This window comes from Danaus plexippus (genome assembly GCF_018135715.1).
Source record: "Danaus plexippus chromosome 9 unlocalized genomic scaffold, MEX_DaPlex mxdp_26, whole genome shotgun sequence".
Lineage (NCBI taxonomy): Eukaryota > Metazoa > Arthropoda > Insecta > Lepidoptera > Nymphalidae > Danaus > Danaus plexippus.
The window spans coordinates 2813225-2835074 of record NW_026869848.1 but is presented as its reverse complement, the minus strand read 5'-3'; the positions used below and the strand labels follow the sequence as shown (position 1 = coordinate 2835074).

Genomic DNA, 21850 nt, shown 5'->3' with positions numbered 1-21850 from the left:
AGTTTACAAATAAAAGCTATCTACTATTTATTAATAGCCATAGCAGATGGAACGGTTGAATGATTGTAATGATTCGAATATCGTTCCAATTGTATAACCATTGAGAGATCAGACATTTTTATTTGTTTGCCCACTCAACCAACCAACTGAAACTAATGAAGAGAACTTTCTATTAAATTATTCTGGTTTTATTTTCGATTCGATATCAATGTGAGTGATCTTGGTATTCATATGATCATGCCATTTTTGTTGTTTATAGTTTACTTTACTATCAAATTTGACATTACCTGTTGACTACTTCATTTGATTTCGGAATTGTTTTTTGATTTGAATGCATAACATTACCTCTGCAAAAAGATTACTCAGTAATATTTATTATCACCACGAAATTGTTACCGATTTCTGATATTCTAATGCAGTAAAAGTTGGGTTTAAATAGATTTAATTTATTTTTTCTAATTTAAAATCTAATAGGGGAAGGGTAGTCGCTATCACAATTACCCAGAAACGAAGTTTAATATGCATCAACCGCAGAGGCTCCGTGAAAGCTAACGAGGTGTGCAGTAAGCTTTAATAAAATGCTTATACTTTGACGAGATAATTGATCCGAGTTATTGCAGTGTTGCAGCATGTTGAAATTTTTAAGTCATGCCTTTTTTCGACCATTTTTCGTGTGATATTCTGTTTTATTTTAAACTGATACACATAATATTTTGTAAAAGTTTTTCTTAAAAAATAATACATGTCAAGTTATAGGTGTACATTTTTGTACAAATTTTTATCTGAGCACTGTTTATGGAACTTAACTTTTTATTTAAAATATCTTATATTTAAAAGTATATAAATGAAATAAAAGAATTAATTAGCTTTGAAACTGAACACTTAAAATGAAAATTATGTATAAAGTTTATATATAGTTCAAATACACAATAACTGTGCAGTATTATTTTATTTTATAAAGTCTTTCATTGGTACAGTTGACCTCCACAATATAAATAATGAAGGGAAATATATAAAAATATGTAATAAAAACAAATACTTAACGCACATTTTTAAAATATCAGTTAATGTCATTCATTCAATTCTACTTTACCATCGTGTGATATCAAAAGTAATCAACATAAATCAATAATAAGATCGCAATAACTTTATATCTCATTAAACGCAAGTGGCGCCTCGCATTATCATTCCCGCTTTCAAATGCTTCATTCGACAATCCTGATATAGAATTAATATTCCTTAATCTTTTGTTCATAGAAGTCTCGGACTTTTAGGAGAAAGTAGAATACGGACAGATTGATCGAATCTGACGAAACTCGGTGCGAATCGAACGGTCGTTAATGAAACTTTCCGTGCGCAATTAGGTAACCGTCTTGGTTTTATTAAATTTAATCAAGAACTTGTGTAATATTACACAAATTGGACCAATCGAGCCGTGTATAAGTTTCGATAACGTTGTAGTTGCGAACTAATTTCGGAAATAAGCGGAGTTATCTCAGTTTCTGCACGATCGCCTTATAAAAAGAGGATCAGTGTTTAACGAGACGAGCTGATAAATGGCGTTTTGATAGAGCGCTCGCTGTCTCCTGCACAGATTTATTTTATGCGTTGCTATTTTAACTTATTATATATTTCAGAATGCGTGGCACGTATTGTAGATTTTTTACGTGATAATATTTAAATTATAAAACAGTTTCTGTCTGTGTCTGCAACTCGCACAATAAAAGCTGCGAGTACGAATGTAAAGCGTGTTATCGACGATGATAAGCCTGCCCGGAACCGCCATAGTCCGACCTCACCGCCGGCTATATCTGAGCTAGTATATTACATTCACTGTAAAATCATTTCAGCTCCGCATTTCTGACAAACTATGTACACATTGAATTAAATAAATTCCTTTTATTGTTAATAAAATAGCAGACTCTAAAAACAATTCTCCATATAATCAAGGAAACAAAGATTCCTAAACAAACTTCCCCGCCATTATGCAAGGCACCTCAAAACCACGAGCACAGTTTTGTAACAAGTATTGCACAATTTTGAACAGAGCTATAGACAGCACTGAATATTACCATAAACCGCGAGTCTGTGGGATCGCAAAATTGCTTTTTTGAACTACCACAGCGTTACCACTATTAGAAGTTGAGAAAAAGTTAAATAAAGGCGGCGAAGAGATGGCATTAGGTTCTGACGACGTAATCACATTTCGGCTTGAAGTTAAGTTAGTTGAAGTAGAACGGAGTCACCTTTTCGCTGTTTACAAAGCTTGCGTACAACTTCCCTCCAAAAGCAAGATTAGAAGTATATACGTAACCCAAGTTAAAACCCGCGAACGTGCTTTTTAGCATTTCTACGACTTCTGGAACTTTACTGAATAGTCCCGAGAACTCCTTTCAATGCATATAGCCTTATATCAAGGCGTTCCTGAAATAAGATTCTTGAATATTTTTTGTGAAACATACTCGTACATACATAATCTCTGTCCATTCACGCATAACAGTTCTGAATAAATGGGTTCCGTTTGTAAGGTGTGCGTGAACATATATTTCGTTCACCACCCGCAATTATAAGAACGTGCTTCAAAGCAATAATACTTACCCCTTTCCGACACTCATAGATCCAAGATAAAAATTCATACATGAATCAAGGCGGGTAATTAAAATGGTAATAATTGATGTTGCCATTATCATCACAAAATTTAAAATACTTATGAAATAGAAGTAATTGCTCCTGAAGTGATTTAAATGTATGTGATTTAAATTGTTATGATGAATCATTAAATAGATACGTCTATTTAGAATTGAAGAAATATAATATTTTAAAAGCAATTATTTCTATCTGAAATTTAATATACATAAATATAAAAATAATTTAATCACGCAAAATTTACCTTCCATCTTACTTAAGCCATAACACTGATTTATAATATTATTATGGGTCAGAAAATATCTATTACATTTGTGTTCATTAGTATTGAAAACGACCGGCATTCTGACCTTGCAATTAGGGGGAAAATAATTACAAACATAAATAAATACATAAAATCGTCGATAAATGTACATGTATAATATTTACTGGAGACATCGTTTGTATTAAGTGGACCATTATGGTAATTGCTTTACGGCACTGGATGGTAATAATTGAGTTGAGATCGTCATTACGATTCCTCGGAGAGTTGAAACATAATGACTTTAAATAATTGTGTATTTTGATTGTTTATGTTCTTATTCAAGATGCTCGTTTTAGAATTATTAATTTGTATATAATAAGGTTAAATCTTTTATCTATATGCTGAAATATATAGTCCACAGTTTCATTGCTTGTTAATGATTTGTAAATATATTGAAGGAGATTCTCAGATATATTAAAATAAGCGAAAATTCTTGAGCCACCAATAACACCAGTGTCACCGTGACGCGTTTATTACTGTGGTAACATTAATAAAATTAGTGGAACATGATGAATAGAGTTTGCTTCAAAATGTCGGCGCTTTCGTCGACGCTGAATGTAAGAATATACTTCTATCCATAATACGGATAAGAATATTTATTCAGTGTGTAAGCGTAACAAATTGTTTGCTTGGAAGCCTTCTTTACCTGGGTTTTCATAAGCGCATAGCCGCGGGCGCAAGCTACAAATTGTGAGTCGTCTCTCTACTAAAGATTTGCTGACGAGCCCGTAAATATATACATTTACGACGTTGATGTTTCGTCTTCCCAACTTACTTCCACACTTCCTCCTTATAAAGTCATTACTTAAGATCTCTGAAACCTCGATGCCGTACTTATTGGTTCTCTTACAGTACTAAGCCCGTTTTAATAACACGGCTTCTAATTGTTAATATTAATTTGCATGTATATTGTTTGTTTAACTGAGCCATTCAATGATTTCCGTCGCAGAACCCACATTGGTACGCAAAGCCTCTGTAATGAAAATATCTGTAGGCGTGTCGCCTACGAAATTAACTTGTGTAGATTAAATATTAATATAGCGACACTCGGCATGTGACGTCAAGACAACGTCTCATCTATACTTCGTAAGCACCATATGTTGCCTTTAATAGCAAGTTTTCAGCTATGTACATGTTCATGTACTTGTATATTTACATTACAATAATATCTCGTTTTATTACATAATAATTGTTATTAAAGATTAAATTTAAATGTTAATTCAGATAAAATACATTCCTATGCAATACTATCTATTTATAAGTTTATTTTCTTGTAAACGATTTGTAGAACTTAAGCGGAAACGTTTAAATCTGTGTAAAAGTATTTCATCGCGTCATATCTTCTATTGTTCCACATCGTTCCGGTGTTTATGTACGTTCCCATTGAAACACAAATTTTACCATTCAAATATTGTTTACAGTGCAATGGAAGGATATATTTTCTTAGAACACAGAATATAAATTCAATACAAATATATCATATTCAATATTATATTAAACCTATAAATACTGCAATCATTAAGATTAAAGAAGAGATAATAGAAAAGTATTTTCAATGAGAATCCCTAACATCACAGCTAGCACTGTTGAAATATGTATGTTTCAGACATGGGACCTATTGAATGGTGTGTGTTATACCACTGAATCCCAATCTCATTTTTTCCTTTTCCCTTCATTACTTATTTACTTCACCCGTCCTTATTTTCTACTCCAGTCGAGAAAAGAATCCCTTAATTTACATGAAGGAAAATTCTCAAATAAGAAAAATGCTCACTTACCTACAAGTTCGTGAATTGTTCGCGATGTTCACAACTTTTTACGATGTTTGTTGCCTCGGGCGGGGATCTGAACTCATCACATCTGCGTACTGTTTGAGCGATCATGTTTTATCTCAGGATAAGTCCTTATACTAATATTTACAAAGTAAAATCTGCTTAAATTTATGTTACAAAAAAATCTTTTATTAATATTGAAAAATAGTTTTAAATAATAAACAATTGTTTCATTATTGTAATTTTTTTATTCAATAACTTACATGTTGGATTAAGAAGCCATCATGAAACATGCCCCAGGGAGGCATTAAAGAAGGAAGATACACCAAAACATAACCGCGGTATATTAAAGGAAGTTAACAAAGGTTCTGACAAGATGGGATTTTGTCGGTCGCGTGGGGCTTCATTAGTGGCAACCACTGAGGAACGTCACTTGGAGGGTACCACAATTGTAAATAACTTGTTAGGCTACGTATATACAATTCTCCGTACACAGGCAATTAAATCCATGAATTGAAGAGTCTGGTACACATTAAAATTATTGCTATAATATATCAATTCACTCTCGTTCTAATTATAAAATTTGTTAACTACAAATGCTCATTCATATTTATTTTCTTTCTCTTATTCGTTTTTGTACAACGTCGCGAACGCAAGAAATTACTAGTACCATAATAAACGTCAACGTGACAAAAAATATTATTAAAGTCCTAAAGATGTTTACTAATTTAAGTTGAAGCAAATTATTTGAGATCGATTTTATAAAAGATTTAGATGAAATCAAATTAAGCCTTTGACATCGGAATCAAGGGTTCAAAGAATTTCTGACTGTATATTTTGTAACAAAATTTCATGTCTTCAAATCATGGAATTCTCTATCAAAGTAAACTACTAAAGTTGAAAAGTTTTATTGTAAACACTTTTACACAAATGAGTGCTAAGTCTGCATAATGAAAGCTGTTGAGGTGCGAAGTTTGTACTTGATTACATGCTATGTAATTAAATATTCTTTAGCGCCTTCAAGATGGTTTCCTTTGTATACATTGTTTTAGACATTGCAATTTTTATTAATCAATTCTTTTGTAATAATATCTTTACAACACATTAAGGTTGAAAGCTTTTAGTATAACTTGCAGGCATAAGATAGTGTCATACGCTTTTTGTGTGCGAAAAGATATTATTCTTTAAATAAAACCTAAAGGCAGCTTTCAAGATACTCATCCTTTTTACTCTAATAGAACATAGAAACGTACGTCTGTGTTTATGCATGAAAAACTTGAAAGACAAAAGTGTCTAAAATTGTACATCCCTTATTTTAGGCTTGCATATGCCAGACGCATCATTATAAGAGGAAGGGGTTGTGGTGAGTACTGTACCAGGGCTGAGCATAAAAGAATATCTATTTTACAGCTTCTTTTGTTTACTGAGCCTAATATAATGCTGGGATAAGCATGTTTAAAACATATTCTCACTTTCCATCGTAAAAGGTCTTTTGTATAAAATTAAATCCAAACGAAAAACTTATTTTAGATAATAAACTTTATACACAATATAACATTAAACAGTAACTACGTCTCCGATAGCATCATTATAGAGATAAAAATATTTTATCCAAAAGATTCATTCAATAAAACACAGTATATAAAATAGACCTTTTTCCATATTTCGTAATCATTAAAACGTTCCGAGTTATTGCACTCATAAGAGATTCTATTGACTTCCCTCTCTGTTATTCAAAGAATTCTAAATCAGAATAGCATACTACGAGACATAATCCGTTCATTATTAATACAGAAACATCAACCCTACTTCTCCTATATATGACTTCGTTAGGTGATCACTAAAGGCAGGGATTTCTAATATTTTTAAGTAGAAAGAGAAACCGGTAATACGATAAATTTGCAAGACCCGTAATCTGTAACAAAGAGACAAAATAAAAAATATATATTCTGAAATTCCATATTACAATTAGGTTAATACTATATTAACCTCATGGATCATATGTATATTAAATATTCAAATAACATTAGAGCATAATTTAAAATAGATCCTGTATCATTACAAGTGCATAGACAATGTTAATTCACGTTCTAATTCCCTCAATCGACATACATACTACCAGTGCATTGTAACGCCGTACGGCCACATTCTCGCGGATTAGCCTCATATCTCTGGCTTGTTGCCGAAGACGACGTCATACGGAGTCAATCCGAGGAAAGTTGTTATCGTAAATGTTAAAGACCACGACAATTACTGCCAGCATCGGAGCTTAATCGAGAGCCCAAATTGAACATTCCCAATCTATACTCGATCGATCTGCCCTCTTTAAACTGCTTTCGGTTGAGCGAATTTAATTAAAATAGTTTCACAGAAAAATTGGTAAAAGAAGCAACCTCATCAACTCATGACTCCAAAACGGTTAAGGCATTTAAAAGATCAGAATCAATTAATGCTCCCAGTTTATTCTTTAATTAAAACATGTTCCATTTCAGTATGTTAATGTATTTTATATATAACATATCACTGTATTAAATCTTTTATGAGACTCAAATTTTAAATTCATTTCATACGATTCTCGCGTACGAGATTTGTCTTCAATGACGATCATTAGTTAAAAGACGGGAGCACAATTTGTATAAACTTTAAATTAGATTTTACTCAGGCTTGTTTTGTTAAGGAGGTACGGAATTATTAATTTATTACAAAGCGTGAGAAAACCTCGCAGCTGAAAATTTATTTTGACTAATGATTTTGGTTCATAATTTTTTACTGTAATACTTCGCTTTATTTAATTTTAACAGACAATAGCAGATTATTAAAAATATTTTTCATTTAAACGTAGCCGTTGATAAGATTTAATTTGTTGTAAAATTAATCATGACTTTCAATGTTTTTGTGTTCTTTATGCATAATAATAATAAAATGTGTATTCTGTATATAAAGCAGCAAATGGTGTCCAAAGTAAATGAACGAATCGTTCTGTTTAGTTTGTGTTTGTAACTTTAAACATCGTCTGTACCAAGAGACTCTTTATATTTATAATGCATTGGGGAACCTCTAACACAAATGAAAAGAACCTTAAGTTTTTGGTGTACACGAAGATTTTATCAATTTCCGCCATCTGAAATATTTCTTTAATAAGATCTCAAATTATCAACTTAAAATCAGATAAGCATTGTTATAGTATGATACACTATTAGCATCAGAGGGAATAATGAATGGATTACATATCTTATTTCAAATATCATTAAAAATCTGGATGCTCCAAATTTAAACGCTTTTAGAATTTTATACGAAACAGAAAATAGACTGTATCTCAAAGAGCCAATATAGTATTAAAGAAAAGTTCGACTAAAGGAAATGAGTAGTTCATTTCCGTAGAGAAGTCGACGTATAATATACAAAGGCGACCACTCAAGAGACAATGGTCTCAGCGTAACTTTCAATATTAATGATGCGCCTAGAATGCACAGAGGCCGGCGACTTTCAAAGACCATTGATACTCATTAAGTATTGATTCATAAGTAATACTCTTCTACCCATAGCTCAGGACAACTTTTCAAATTTAAATGCGAGAACAATTTTAAATCCGACGTTTAGCATATTGAGTACGCTTTTACGGATTTTATTTAAACTTTGAGCAAATTGAAAACACTTCTTCAACAAAGGAATAGAATATTTATGTTATTCTACGTACACTTAAAAATGAATGTGTTACATTACTGACTTTGTAATTTTTGACTTATTTATATGCTATGATTATTATTATGCCACGTATATGATATATAAACGAATAAAATTTACAAGAAAAAAATATATACCAAGCGGTTTTTAAGAATTTTAGTTTCTTAAATAAAAAAATATATATATCTTATTTCAATTAAGATCTTCTTGCGTATATTCCAAAACATTACAGTTACATAGTATATGTAATTACAATGAAGCAGTTCTTGTGAAATAAAAAACAATTTCATTTATTTAAAATGTCAAAATGGAAAATTTTTAACAAAACTGTTATCTCAAAACATAAAGCAACGTGAAATATCAGATGCCGCGAATTATTTATTTAGATTTTTTTAAAACAAAAACGTAGTGAAACCTAAGCTCGAACAAAACATTTTAGTTCAATCCAAAAAAAGTTTCAATGTAAATACTCTACATAAAATACGTCACAGGCTTTGCTTTGCGTTTCAAATTTTTAAGCTATTTCTCAATTTTCGTAGCCCAACCGAGCTAACAGGTACAATTTAATAATTTCGACATTGGAACATATATATGACATTATTATACCGACGTAGTAACTTAAATGGAAAATTTGTGTTTAGTAAAATAGTATTAAATATATCATACAAATATATAGTTGAGACTTTTTTGAATTATGAAAATCCTTTACGCGTCATAAAGTTTCTTTTGCTGTGTATCGATTTCAGTTATATTTCTTCCTAATTTTAGAAACAAATGCACACATGAATAATAGCAGCAATCGACAAGTAACAGCTCTACACAATACCCACCGCTCCAACTTTATTGTTTGAACATCTGTCGTGATATGCAAAGTCGCACTCGTAAACCGACCCCGGCCTATGATTACTTCACGCAGTTAACTCTCTCTTATAACAGTCTTTATAGCCTACCTGTAAACTTGCAATCAGATTAATGACGCCCGATTACACTTATTTTAATAGCTTTAAAATTTTAATGATTCCATTAATGGGTCTTCTTGTGCTGCTTTAAAATATTCAATTGCAATCTTAGTTTGTTACTACTTCAGACTACTCGACTAGTAGTCGAATAGTCCAAAGTAGGTATATGTTTTTATTAAATAATATATTACACGAGATGCATTGAACATATAAAGTATAATTTTTAATATTTCAACTCAAACGACGAAATTTTGTTAAAAATTAGACGTTAACTATAAAGACTCTAGGATTTCATAAGAGAGATATGATGTACGAGTTCGTCGCATGCTGTACAATCAGTGACTCATCGCTCGATCTCACCAACGACGTGCAATCGCGCTGCGTAAATACATTCTGCACTTATTGTGCGCCCCTCGTATCAGGTGCTTGTGTGCATAAATCCTTACAAGTGTGTGAGAACAAAGCAGCGGATAGAGCGGTATTGTATATAGAATCGACTTAAAAGGCCGCTCCAGCTTTTTAATAAAACTGCACCGTGTTAGCATATTCAAGAGCTATAGGAAGTTGGGGAACCCAGTTGCCTGCAATGCTCTATATTGTTATTGGTACTTTCATTTGCATGAAAGAAATGTTTCATATAATATCTTTATATTTGTAAAATATGAATATTTGCAAAATTTTAATATTGAAATTGTTAACAAAAACAAATACAAGAAGATACTCATACAAATGTAAAAAATACTATAGTGATTCTAATAGAACAGCAATATAACCAAAATCAGCAAAAGAACTTTATTGTAGTGCTCAACAAATAAACATGGTAGCAATAAACCTTCCTGCTGTGGGTTGGTCACTTGAAAACTCAAAGGACAACTCAAAATACGACTCAAAACTTTTGCGAACTTTAAGATGGCTCTTTTTCGAGTGTAAAGTTTTGTGTTTCGAATGCAATAGTAAATATTTAAGGTTCTCGCTGCGGTTTTCGTAACAACTGAACCGTAGAGTACGTGAGATCAGCTGGGCGCAAGTTATATACACTGACCACCTGCGCAAGTCCAAACTCGCGATCAGCATCACAATTCGACCCCTCCCTCCTATCCAATTAAAATGGTATTAACAGAATCAAGCACTCCACAACTTTCATATTAGACGAGTTTTCCCAGACTTCGAATAAATTTAATATCGGCACTTGTAACATTTATGAAGGAACGATCTTTATTAAATTTATGTTTTAATAATACCCTAAAATTACAAAATACCCATCTTCCCGGTGACTGACATTAATTAATTAGTGTTATTCAATTTTGTGGTTTTTATTTGAAATTAAACAGTTTTTATATGGTTACAAAAAAACGATCAATGTTAGTAATCATTGTAAGTTGGAATAGATATTCCGTTGTAGTCGGACGATGATCCTGCAAATCCCATCTGGCACGTCTAGAGCACGTCTTTCCGAAGGGATTACGAGCTCACGCGGCGAACTTAAAGTTATCCTTCCTGGTCGCACCAATATCATCGGACAACGCATTTAATCATATAGAAATTTTTATTCATACTTTCCGAGCCTGAAATCTGAATCACAATAAATATTAAATTGTCAACAACTATATTGTTTGTGTTTAGTGAATATAGGTTTGTTGGTATTATTAATATAACTTATAGTAATAATCAAGAGCTATCTTCACACAAATCATAGATTTGAAAGCAGTTCCTAATTAGGTTTATATTTAAAATAGAAAGATGAATAAGTTGACGGAAGTAGCATAGTAAAAACTTATTTCTGGTGGGAAAAAGTTAGCTTTAAGTTTAAGTTAAGATTCTGTGGGATCCTAAACCAACAAGAAAATACTTAAGCCTCTTGAACACATACGCCTTACGCAAAACAATATACAAATAAAACATTACGCTAACGAAATCTTCCTTCGCCCTTTTTCCATTACTAAAAGTCCAGAATATAACAAATAAATTATTTTTCATTTAATGGTCCTTTTTAGGGTAATAATCGCTTGTAGAAAGTCCTAAGCATACCCTTGTGGGATGTATATGCAAATTACATGACGTGGGTACGTAAAATTTTTATTCCTGTGCCTAATTCTCTGAGAACATTCATTTTGTTCAACCCATGATCTTCATTTACATATATTCTAAATAATTTTCTACACTCAACTTTCCACACTCCTGATTGGTAAAATAAATAGCAAATGTTCATAATTAAAGTCACCCACATACAGCGATTGACAATAAATGAGATAGAATAGTATTAAAGTAAATATTTATGGCATTGCCATCAACCGATTGGACGAGGGTTCCATCACCCTTGATAAATTGCTTCTCCGTCTGCGGCCTGCCAAACAATTTCTCAATTTTTTCTTCATACGGTCTAAAGTTCGACATACTTGATTTATGATTTCACTTCTTTTAATAAAGAAAGTAAAAAATAATAAGTAAAAGAAACAGAATCAGAACGATCTCAAAACTACAAAGTTGGAGATTTTAAAAGTTAAACAAGCCGACGCACAAAGTAGCGGGCCAATTGTATTTCTACTTTATTTACCTGAGCGTAGACAATAAGGGTGTCTCCACACAATCAACTCTACGGGAAAGTTGATTGTTTGTGTTCCATTCAACTTCACAATAGAGAAAATGAAGAGGAGCCAATTCCTTTTCCAACAGTTTTTATTCGCCATTTTCTACGCTTGCCGAAAGTTTGCATTTAGACTGCTTCGCTTAGAATGCATTAGCCTCTTGTCACATATTTGTCTTGGAATCTACAGCGTATTATTCTTGGGAACAACAATCACGATAAACTGTTTGCACTTATTCCTAAACATGTGCTCTCCTTTTTGTAACAATGTTTATCTAACAGCTGAGCTAAGGCCAAACGTAATGGTGGCAAATATTTGGTGACATTTAAAGCACCTTAAGCAGTTGAATCAATCTACGCGTGAAACGAGAATGATTGTATTATTTTGTATTATATAAATAATAGTAATTATTTCATTTGTTTTCTTAATAACAAATACTTGACTGTATCTGCTTTGGTAAATATCCATACATGTTTTCTGGACTGAAATAAAGTTCAAGAAAATCTTTTAACTATTTCTAATGTTATAACGAAAATGATATAATTGTAAATGAATTACTTTCTGTTTTTTTTACCTTCTCACTATGATAATGTACTCAATGAAGAACATTTATTTCATAATTCATATAAATTTAAAGGCTGTATATTGAGTTAGAGCTGTTTTGTATTATTGTACGCATAAAATATTTGTCATAGAAATTGTTTGCCTTGTTTTTTAACTCGTCATTAAACATTTATTCGACAACAAAGGAAACATTTAATAGATTTGTAATAAAATTGATAGCACTGACAGCATCGAAATTATGTGGTATATTTTTTTTTCTATATTATATCCTTCTTACCTAATAACCATTGTTATCAAAGATGAGCCGGCGAAAGCAATCCCGCATTCATTTATGACGAAAACATTATACCATGACGTGAGTTGATGATAAAACTTTCGTCCAACTACAACATCAGATGGGACAATTCCCTAGCATCTCTTAATTATGGCGCTGCGTATTTCGTATTACAATAATGAAGCGAAACAATAACAAAAGTTTGAACGTCGGAGCGCGGCCAGCGGACAACTTCGTCGCTGCTCAGCTGAGTGCTTGTTGAACTCACTCCTAATGGAAACTTGCTTGTTACCGCTATAGAACGTTACTTTTATTGCATTAAAAACAAGAGAAAAAAACACGTTGTATAACACTATCAAATTACTGTAAAATGGATATTTTTTTAATCCCTTACAAAAATATAAAAACTGTCCGTAACGACATGGATGCCTAGGATTGTATAAAGTCAGCTATCGACTCCCTAAAATAAGTTGCGTTTTATTCGGTTATTACAGCGTCATAAATGCCACTGGCCGGTGTTTCATACAGTGTGGGGTAGATTATACTGCCTCTCTGATAGAGGTCCACCCCTCTGTCAGACCCACGTGCCGCCCGACAGATGTCTCGAGATAGATATTCGATATCGGCAGACACATTCATAATCTTAGCTGCTACTTCTCGTTTCTAATATTTATCGAAGGAGAAACGGATTTCAGAGACTGCTTTCAGTTAGTTATAATAAGAAGTAAAGTAGAACCGAATAATAGTATAAAGAATTATCTATTTCAAAAATGTGTTTTAAAAAAAGGTCCAAAAATAACAATAATTCTGAGCCTTAATTCAACCTGAAAAGTTAATTCATCAAATGTTGCAAGAACTTTCATTAGTTTACTCCACGGCAACAATTCCGGGTTTAAATAATTATGTTTACGAAATCCTTTTCTCAGGCAGACATTATTTATCTTTTCCATTGTTACAAGATGTGACGAGGAAGAATTTCATGAAAACGCCCCATTTATCTACACCGAGTACACAAAGACAACGTGAAACCCAAAACTTTTTACGTGGTCAGTGACAATGATATTTTCCTACATTTTCTTTACGTTCATTTTCCTTTTCCACGACTATTGTGTTACAGTTAAAGTTAATACATTTACTAAAAATGATACCTTTCAACAATTAGTTCTGTCTGTCTAACATTTGCTAGCGACGTGCCCGCAGATAACTTTGCTCACCGGACACCCGTTCCTTACTTCTCGCCTTATTCCGTTGACAGACCCGCATAAATAACGGAGGAAATCAGCCCGACCCTCATTCCAACTACATTTTTTTTCTTAAATCTTTATTTAGAGTTTAATTATTTTTTCTTTTGTTTGGTTTTGTAGACTATACATTTTTAGTTATGGATTTTCTGTTCTTGGATGTGGTTGCTGAAGGTCATATCGTTTTCACAAATTCGTATTTATACAACTACAGTGAAATACTGCTGCCTCTTACATATTACTGTTTGAAGCGGTCAATTGCAACCAGCCACGTGTGAAATAGGAAATTGGTCCATAAGTAACAAAACGGTTGTTTGTTTGGGCTCCCTCATCAGCTTCTTAGAAGGTAGATAAAACTGGATAACAGCCATAAGTCATAATAACTATTACGTTTCTGTAACTTTCCAAATACGTTGTATTCTTGTAAGGTCTATAAGACTTCTTAGAATAACACTTAATTAATATTAACTATATACAACATGGTTTTGGAACCGGTTGATATGGGATAAACGAGTTGTAAAGTTTTGAAGTGAACACAAGAGAACCTATATAAACTCGTTGAAATCCATATTAAAGTATATATGTATGTATATAATTATTTTAATTTCAATTGTTAATTATAAATTTGTTCTCTATGTCGTATCTTATTTCTAATCCCACTTCTTTCAACTGTAAAAATAATCGATAATATTATGCGGTAGTTGAATACAATTTGAAACTCATTTTTAAATATTTCAACACAAATATAGACGTCAGTCATATACGAGAAAAATTGTCCGTTATAAAATTTAAATTGCGAGTTGTCGGTTAAGTTGCTTCTTGCGACAGCCACGTAAATCTTGGAACCTTTTTAAGGAAATATTTCAAATATTTACCTCAATATTTGGATTATTGCATTTTTGAGGAACAGTCTTGAGATCTGCATTTCACTATAACATTGCTTTCTGTAAATCGTTGCGTCCCTCACACAGAAGACAATTTAATTAAAAGCTAGACAACGCTCGCAACTAACGAAGTACCTTCTTGAAATCGTCAATTAATTCTTGAAGCGATTGTTTTAATTGAAGAATTTTAAGAAGACAAAATTAAATATCTTTTACTGTTCTTTAGATTATCAATTAAATTAAACTAATGTATATATTTATTTTCTCTTAATCAGAAGATGTTTTGTAGGGACAAAAGAGAACTAACAAAGAGTTAAAAAAGTACATAAATATATGTTAACAAAATATAAACGGTTTTGTGATTTGCTTATTGGCGTTTCAAGATAGGATCTTTGAACTAGGAAGTCTTGATTTCATAAGGTTTTATTTTAACATACATTGAATAATAACAAAAATCTAAAGTGCTTCATTTTTACTACCTTTAAATAAGCCGTGAAAAATATATGAAAAAATAGAAGAACAACAAGAATAATGTTATTTTTACTTGGTGATAATTGATTCTTTTTGTTTCAGGATTCGGATTCGTCACATTTCAAAGTGAAGATATTGTAGATAAAGTGTGCGAAATACATTTTCACGAAATCAACAACAAAATGGTAAGTACTAAATATTTTTCTTTATAATTTATTTTAAAATAAATATAGATATGACGTTTAAATTAATATTTAAATATAGAGAGTTAATTAAAAACTTGTCCTGCTTTTAGGAAAAACATATTAAGTTACCATTAATAATAAAGTATCAACTGTTGAGTAACAAAATTTAATTCGTTCACAGATACATTTATAGAAGTCATAATTTATTTAAAGTCACTACAGAATTATTCCTCCATTTAAATTTTATTTATGCAAATAACCAATCAAGATTAATAATAAAAGGGCTAACTATATTTCTGCTTCCTAAGAGGTTACATATTTTTTAACAAATATTATCTAAATAAATCTGAATATGAAGATTATTGAGCAGATATCAATTAGAGTAAAAGAGCTGGCCACGATCCAACGAGGGCCGATAAAATGTCACTAAAGCCTCTTTTACTGTGTTTGGATGCTCATCCCTAGGGGTTATAGACCTATTTATGTAGGCAGTTCCAAATTTGAACTCTTGGTTTCCATGGAATGTTTAAATTATAATTCGAAATACACTTAACGTTAAAACAATAATAATTTGAGTAACCAAAAATTTCACTGAATTTAAAAATACTTCCCAAGGCTATCATCATAATGTAAATAAATTACTTAAATATAATTAAATTTTATCGTATGTAATCCTTATGGTAAATTTATAGCTATAATAATAGTGAGTTATAGCAAAACATAGTAAAACTCCATTAAAACACATACATAAATGTGCACATCTCAAATATATCTCATATTTGATATTACAAAGACATACGTTAACTTCAAAGATCATATCCACAAAAGAATGAAAAAACTAGTATTCAGGATATAATTAAGACAACTTCTCTTTTTCAATAGACATCTAATATAATTGATATTTGAATCTATATACTTCGCTAACTTGTTTATCAAACAAACAAAGTGGTGTATTGTAATATCGCTACGCACCGTAATGCGACAAATCTAATCAAGCTAGTATAAAATAATTATTACTTTAAAACAGCAAACATTATAAGCCTTTAATATGCCGCTGGTTATTATTGCGTTCGTATGATAATGTTACTGCATAATTCTAATGTTAGAAATTACAACATAACCAATATAATTGTTATCGCTCTCTATATTTGCTGATTCTAATAAAAGTAATAGTATAATTACAGCTATTAAAGCAATTAACAGGATATTACAAGGTTAATAAGGGTTGCTGATAGTAAAATTAAACTCAAACCTGAATTAAATTTTGACAAAAGTAAAACATATTAAAAAGAATAGAACAAAGTCATTTGTTCTTACAAAATGTTCGTGATTTGAAACTAACAAGGAATCACAATATATTTTAAAAGCCGTCGATTGTTGGTTATTATTATTATTGGCTGTTTTTGCCTATTGTTTTTTCTGTAACGGCGTACTTTTTTCTTTGTGTGCGTCGTATAGTACGAATCGGGGGTGATGTTCACCCTAAGTGGAGCAAACAATGAACAAAGACATCAAACAAATGGGTAGTGTTTTAGAGTAATTATGGTACGCTTGCGAAGCGGGAGGTGTACGAAGAGCGCGCTTTAGCTGTAATGTATTCGTCGCATTCGTTAATAAAAACCTGTCATTCATTTTCACGCCTTGTGGAAGGTATCAATTAAGAAACCAATAATTCATCGAATCATCAGAAACGACACCTCATAGCACTAACTGCAATGAATACCATATTTTCTTTAACTTGCGGTGCCAGAATGGTAGTAATACTACGATAAAACACCAACTACTAGTAACGAATAAAAGGGTTCAAGCGATAAAAGTAAAATTTATTTTAAAACAAGAATTATAATTACGATTACAAAACGATGTTGCTTAAAACTCAAGTTTGGTTTGCATTATTAGACATAAGGGATATTGCTACCATGATTCTAGATTATACCGTGATCCATAAACAAAGCAACCCATTAAAAAATTGTGTTAGCATATCATAAAGACATCCAATAGTTATAATTTCGGCAATAAACTAGATAGAGGCGTCACGTCAGCGGCGATGTTTACGCTACGAGTAGCTGCTGTCGTAAATTTAATATGTCATCTCTTATATTAAAATGGTCGTTAAGCTAATAGCTGCTCCGCCTTCCTGCATGGAGTGATAGGGTGATGCCGTGCTTTATTCTGAATAGCGAAATTACTTCCATTAAAACTTTGACACGAAAAGTCCAAAATATTCACCTATCATCGATTTTTTGTTACCCACGGTTCATCAGAAACAAATTTGTTGATTGTTGTATAATAATTATGACATGACATTATATCGTTAGCATCACAAGGAATTGTGATAACAGTTATGTATATCTGTTGTTCTCAATTAAATTAAATAAACGAGTTTGCAATTCCAGGATAGTTTCTTCAGGAAGATGAATGAAATCTGTTGCTTTTAGTATAATAAATACCGGCACCCATTAAAACGCTGCAACAAATTTGCCTCAGTCCATTACGTCCGTATACATTACTCTCTTAATTGCTTCAGTTTATTAAACAAAGCATGGAGAAGGTGTAAAATGTGGGAAATATAATGCATTTTAGATTTCGCCCCTAACATCAATTTACATTCGCCGGATTTATATAACCCGGCTGACACCTTAGGTGTTAAAATCTTTGGTCGTTACGCATGAGAGTTTGTGATAACACTCAAGTCGTCCCTTTAATGTAAAACGAATATCTAGTATATAAATAAGATAGGATTCGTTGAATATTATTAATAGAATTGGAAATAATTTTAACTTTAGATTAAGTTGTAAATACAAATTATGTACTGTAAGAAATTTGTGCAATGTTTATTATTAAAATAAATGTATAATTTCAGTTACCTTCAAGCATTCGTATAAATACTTTTGCGAAAGCATTGGGGTATAGTGTATATACCTCTTCTTGATAGAACAAGCAACGAATAAATGGTTTCCGTTTGGGAAATAACACTAAAAGTAGGCACATTTGAAACTGCCACTTAAATCTTGAGATCCTCGATCGCCATTTCTGTGTCTTAACTGGCTGGGAAGACAGTATGGCACACCCTTGTCGTATTTACCAATAAAGATAGTACACTGTTAACCATTTGTTCTATTCCAACAAAAAAGAATCTCAATAGACAGCACAAGTGGTGCAAATTTTATGCTAAAATATTTTATGTATACTAAGCTTTGTTTCGGCATTCAAATGATACTCAGTTTCTCTCCCCGAAGCAGCTCGTGCCGAATAATCAATCAAGTGTTTCTCCATAGGAGTGATTAACATAAATTTCAAGTTTAAACAGAAACCAGTGCCCTTTTTCCTAATTTATATTGATTTATTTGACTCAATTTTAATTTGTTTCAATATTGAAGCTAATTTAACCATACTGTTTTATAACATGAGATCTAAGATTTTCGCGAGTTTTATTAATTTAAATGAAACTAGTATTTTTCGGATAAATAACCGTGACCACGGTTGCTAAAAAGTAACCGAAACGTCGGGAGTATGTAGTTTTTTACAAAAATAAATCACGGTAGTTTATCCGAAAAATACTAGTTTCATTTAAATGTTTTATAACATCTTTGAATTGCTATGTCAAGAGTACTTGATATTTTCTTAATTTAAAGCAATATTTGTTAACTGTTGTATAAATATCTATTTCACTTAACAGACAGTTTGAAATTTTAATAGAATTCAAGGAAATGGAAAGCGTCTCTGCCACATCGTGTCGCACTGTCATTAATAATACAAGCCAAAACCATAATGGGCAGTAACGTCGAGTTTCGGATGCAATACGTGTTTCTAACCGAATCTGTGCCTCTACTTTATTAGTTTTCAATGTAATATTAAAGTTAGTTGTTCATCGTAGTCGTCTTGGAATAATTCAGGAAATTCTTGTATACCACCTAACTGTGTATAAATTAGGCGTTTAATGGGATAGTTTCAAAATCAAAAATATGTCAATCAAGATTGTTTATAATCTGGAAGCAATTACGTGTGGTACGACCACCTTATTACCTATATCCGTGCAATAAATGTATATTTACTGGTTATAATGCACACACGGCACGCAATTCCCAGGTGACGTAACTAACTTGAAGTCAAAGTGAAGACTTAAATTATAGCTCAACAGGCTTTCCGGTGGATAACGATTTTTTATGTATAATAATTATAGCAAGGCGTGTAAAATATTTCATAAATGAAAAGGAACTGTCTTTGACCTCTTTATACTCATATGTGTATCATATTACATAACATCAAACGATTGTCTTTTTCAATATTGACAACCTTCAAACTTAGCACAGACAATGCCGGTTTAATCGATACGTAATTACTAGATATAAGGTATCTTCTGTATCTTGGCTAACTTATAATAATATATTCTGACAGCCGGACATATGGAAAATTAATAGTAAGGTTAAAGATCGTCTAATTATCTAAAGTGATATATTACCTACAGCCTTAAAGTATAAACAATGAAAGCGAGTATCATCAATTAGGGCCGTGCGGTCGGGTCAGCCTGTTCCATTCCAGAGTACGTCGTCTCCATGTACCCATTACGGAGGAGTTAGGTGACGCGGGCGGCGATAAATACAGCCGAGGAGTCTTGCTTTATTTCTCATGCAAAATTTCATTTACATTAGAGGTGCTGAACTGAGTTTCCTCCAGGGAGTCATATAAAAGTCGCGAACAGATTCATACCACACAAGTTACGAGCGGTGGCTCCACAAACCTTAATCCAGCTTCTGCGGTCTAACAAAACATCCCGTTTAAACGTTCCTATTCATATTTAATTGCTTGTAATTGCTTCTACCGACATGAAATCATATAACACGCAACCCATCAGGTTTCAATATTAAATCATTATAATACTATCCGCCATATTGAAATGCTTATATTAAAAAAGTTAATCGAGATAATAACATTAACCGATAAGATTGGATTTGCCTTTATAGCGCTCGTCCGTAATGTAAACTTGACCAATGAATTTTCATTACGTAATGAAAGCAGAGGGCGACAGAGAAAAGAGATACTACATTGCTGCCGTAGAAACATCCAATTTTGCAAATTGAAGCTGCATTAACGCATACAGATACGCCGACATTCCACAATTATGTACTTAAATGCAAATCGCTCTCATAAGTAGTCTTTAATACCACTTTTTCAGATTCAGTACATCGTTTGCATTTTCATTTGGTTACGGTGAGTTCATTCTTGAAGCAATTCAATTCGTACATGGAAATACTTTCACAGAGGTATCCGAGCGTCCTATAATATTATAAAAAAAAATCATTATAACACGATTCAATTTATTAAACGATATGGTTGCTTTGTGATATGTCTGTAATATAACGCTTTTTGTGAGATTCAAAAGCGTCATGAGTTTTATACAAATAATTAATTATAGAAACGAGACAATGGTAATTGTTTTTTACATTTCCTAAAACTGCCTACAGAGCTTAGTCGTTGCCAGAAGTCATAATTTTTACATTTAATTTAATTTTAATATATTTGTATCGACTACATCACTTTTTGTTTATTGATTATGGAATCTGAAAATTATTAATCGAAATAAATTAAAGCCATAAAGCATTTATGGCAATTTCTTGGATCATATGTAAAGACATTAACTATATGTTAATTCAAGTAAAATTTATCAAACTTCAAACTTACTTATACAACGTCCAAATAATTGTCGACAAAGCCGAATTCAATCGATTCCCTATTCCCTAGAAATAGCTGGAATTCGAAGTGCTTCACAACGATAAATGTTTCACTCTTACACTACAATGCCTTAATCTAATGTTGTAGAGCTAACATTAATAAAATTTTGAATGTTCTGAAATCATTAATTCAGATCAATTGATTATACTGTTTTATAAAGTTTCAAAGTGATTTACAGGGTTATACTTCTCAGTATATAAACTTAATGAAATTATCATTTGAACAAGTTGTTTCATAGATAAAATCTTATGGAACAAAAAGAAATGAGTTTGAGACGTTATTTTACATTTATTTAATTATTTTGAATTGCTTCATTACATTTTGGCTCAAAATGAACATTTTCAAATCGGTTATATTATTTGGGAAATGATTAAAAACGTGTAAACGTTGAATTTTTTGATAAAATCCAAAACCTCCTCAAGTTTTTGCGTGAGACCATCTCTACATTTATTGAAAGGTTTCAATATAAAGTAAACGAAATATACCTATGTCTGGGGGCTATTTCTGAAGCATCGCAGGTAAAGTTACCATTTATCGAAACGTCTCGA

At 31.9% G+C, this 21850-nt stretch overlaps 1 protein-coding gene across 3 annotated transcripts in view; it reads left to right on the top strand.

Annotated features, from left to right (window-relative positions):
• Nucleotides 1-21850, top strand: part of LOC116767645 (RNA-binding protein Musashi homolog Rbp6) — a 318370-nt gene that overhangs the window by 275620 nt on the left and 20900 nt on the right. For all 3 annotated transcript variants that reach the window (XM_032658066.2, XM_032658067.2, XM_032658068.2), the window contains one exon: nucleotides 15487-15569. In XM_032658066.2, the coding sequence (XP_032513957.1) occupies nucleotides 15487-15569 (83 nt within the window). The remainder of the gene's footprint in view (nucleotides 1-15486; nucleotides 15570-21850) is intronic.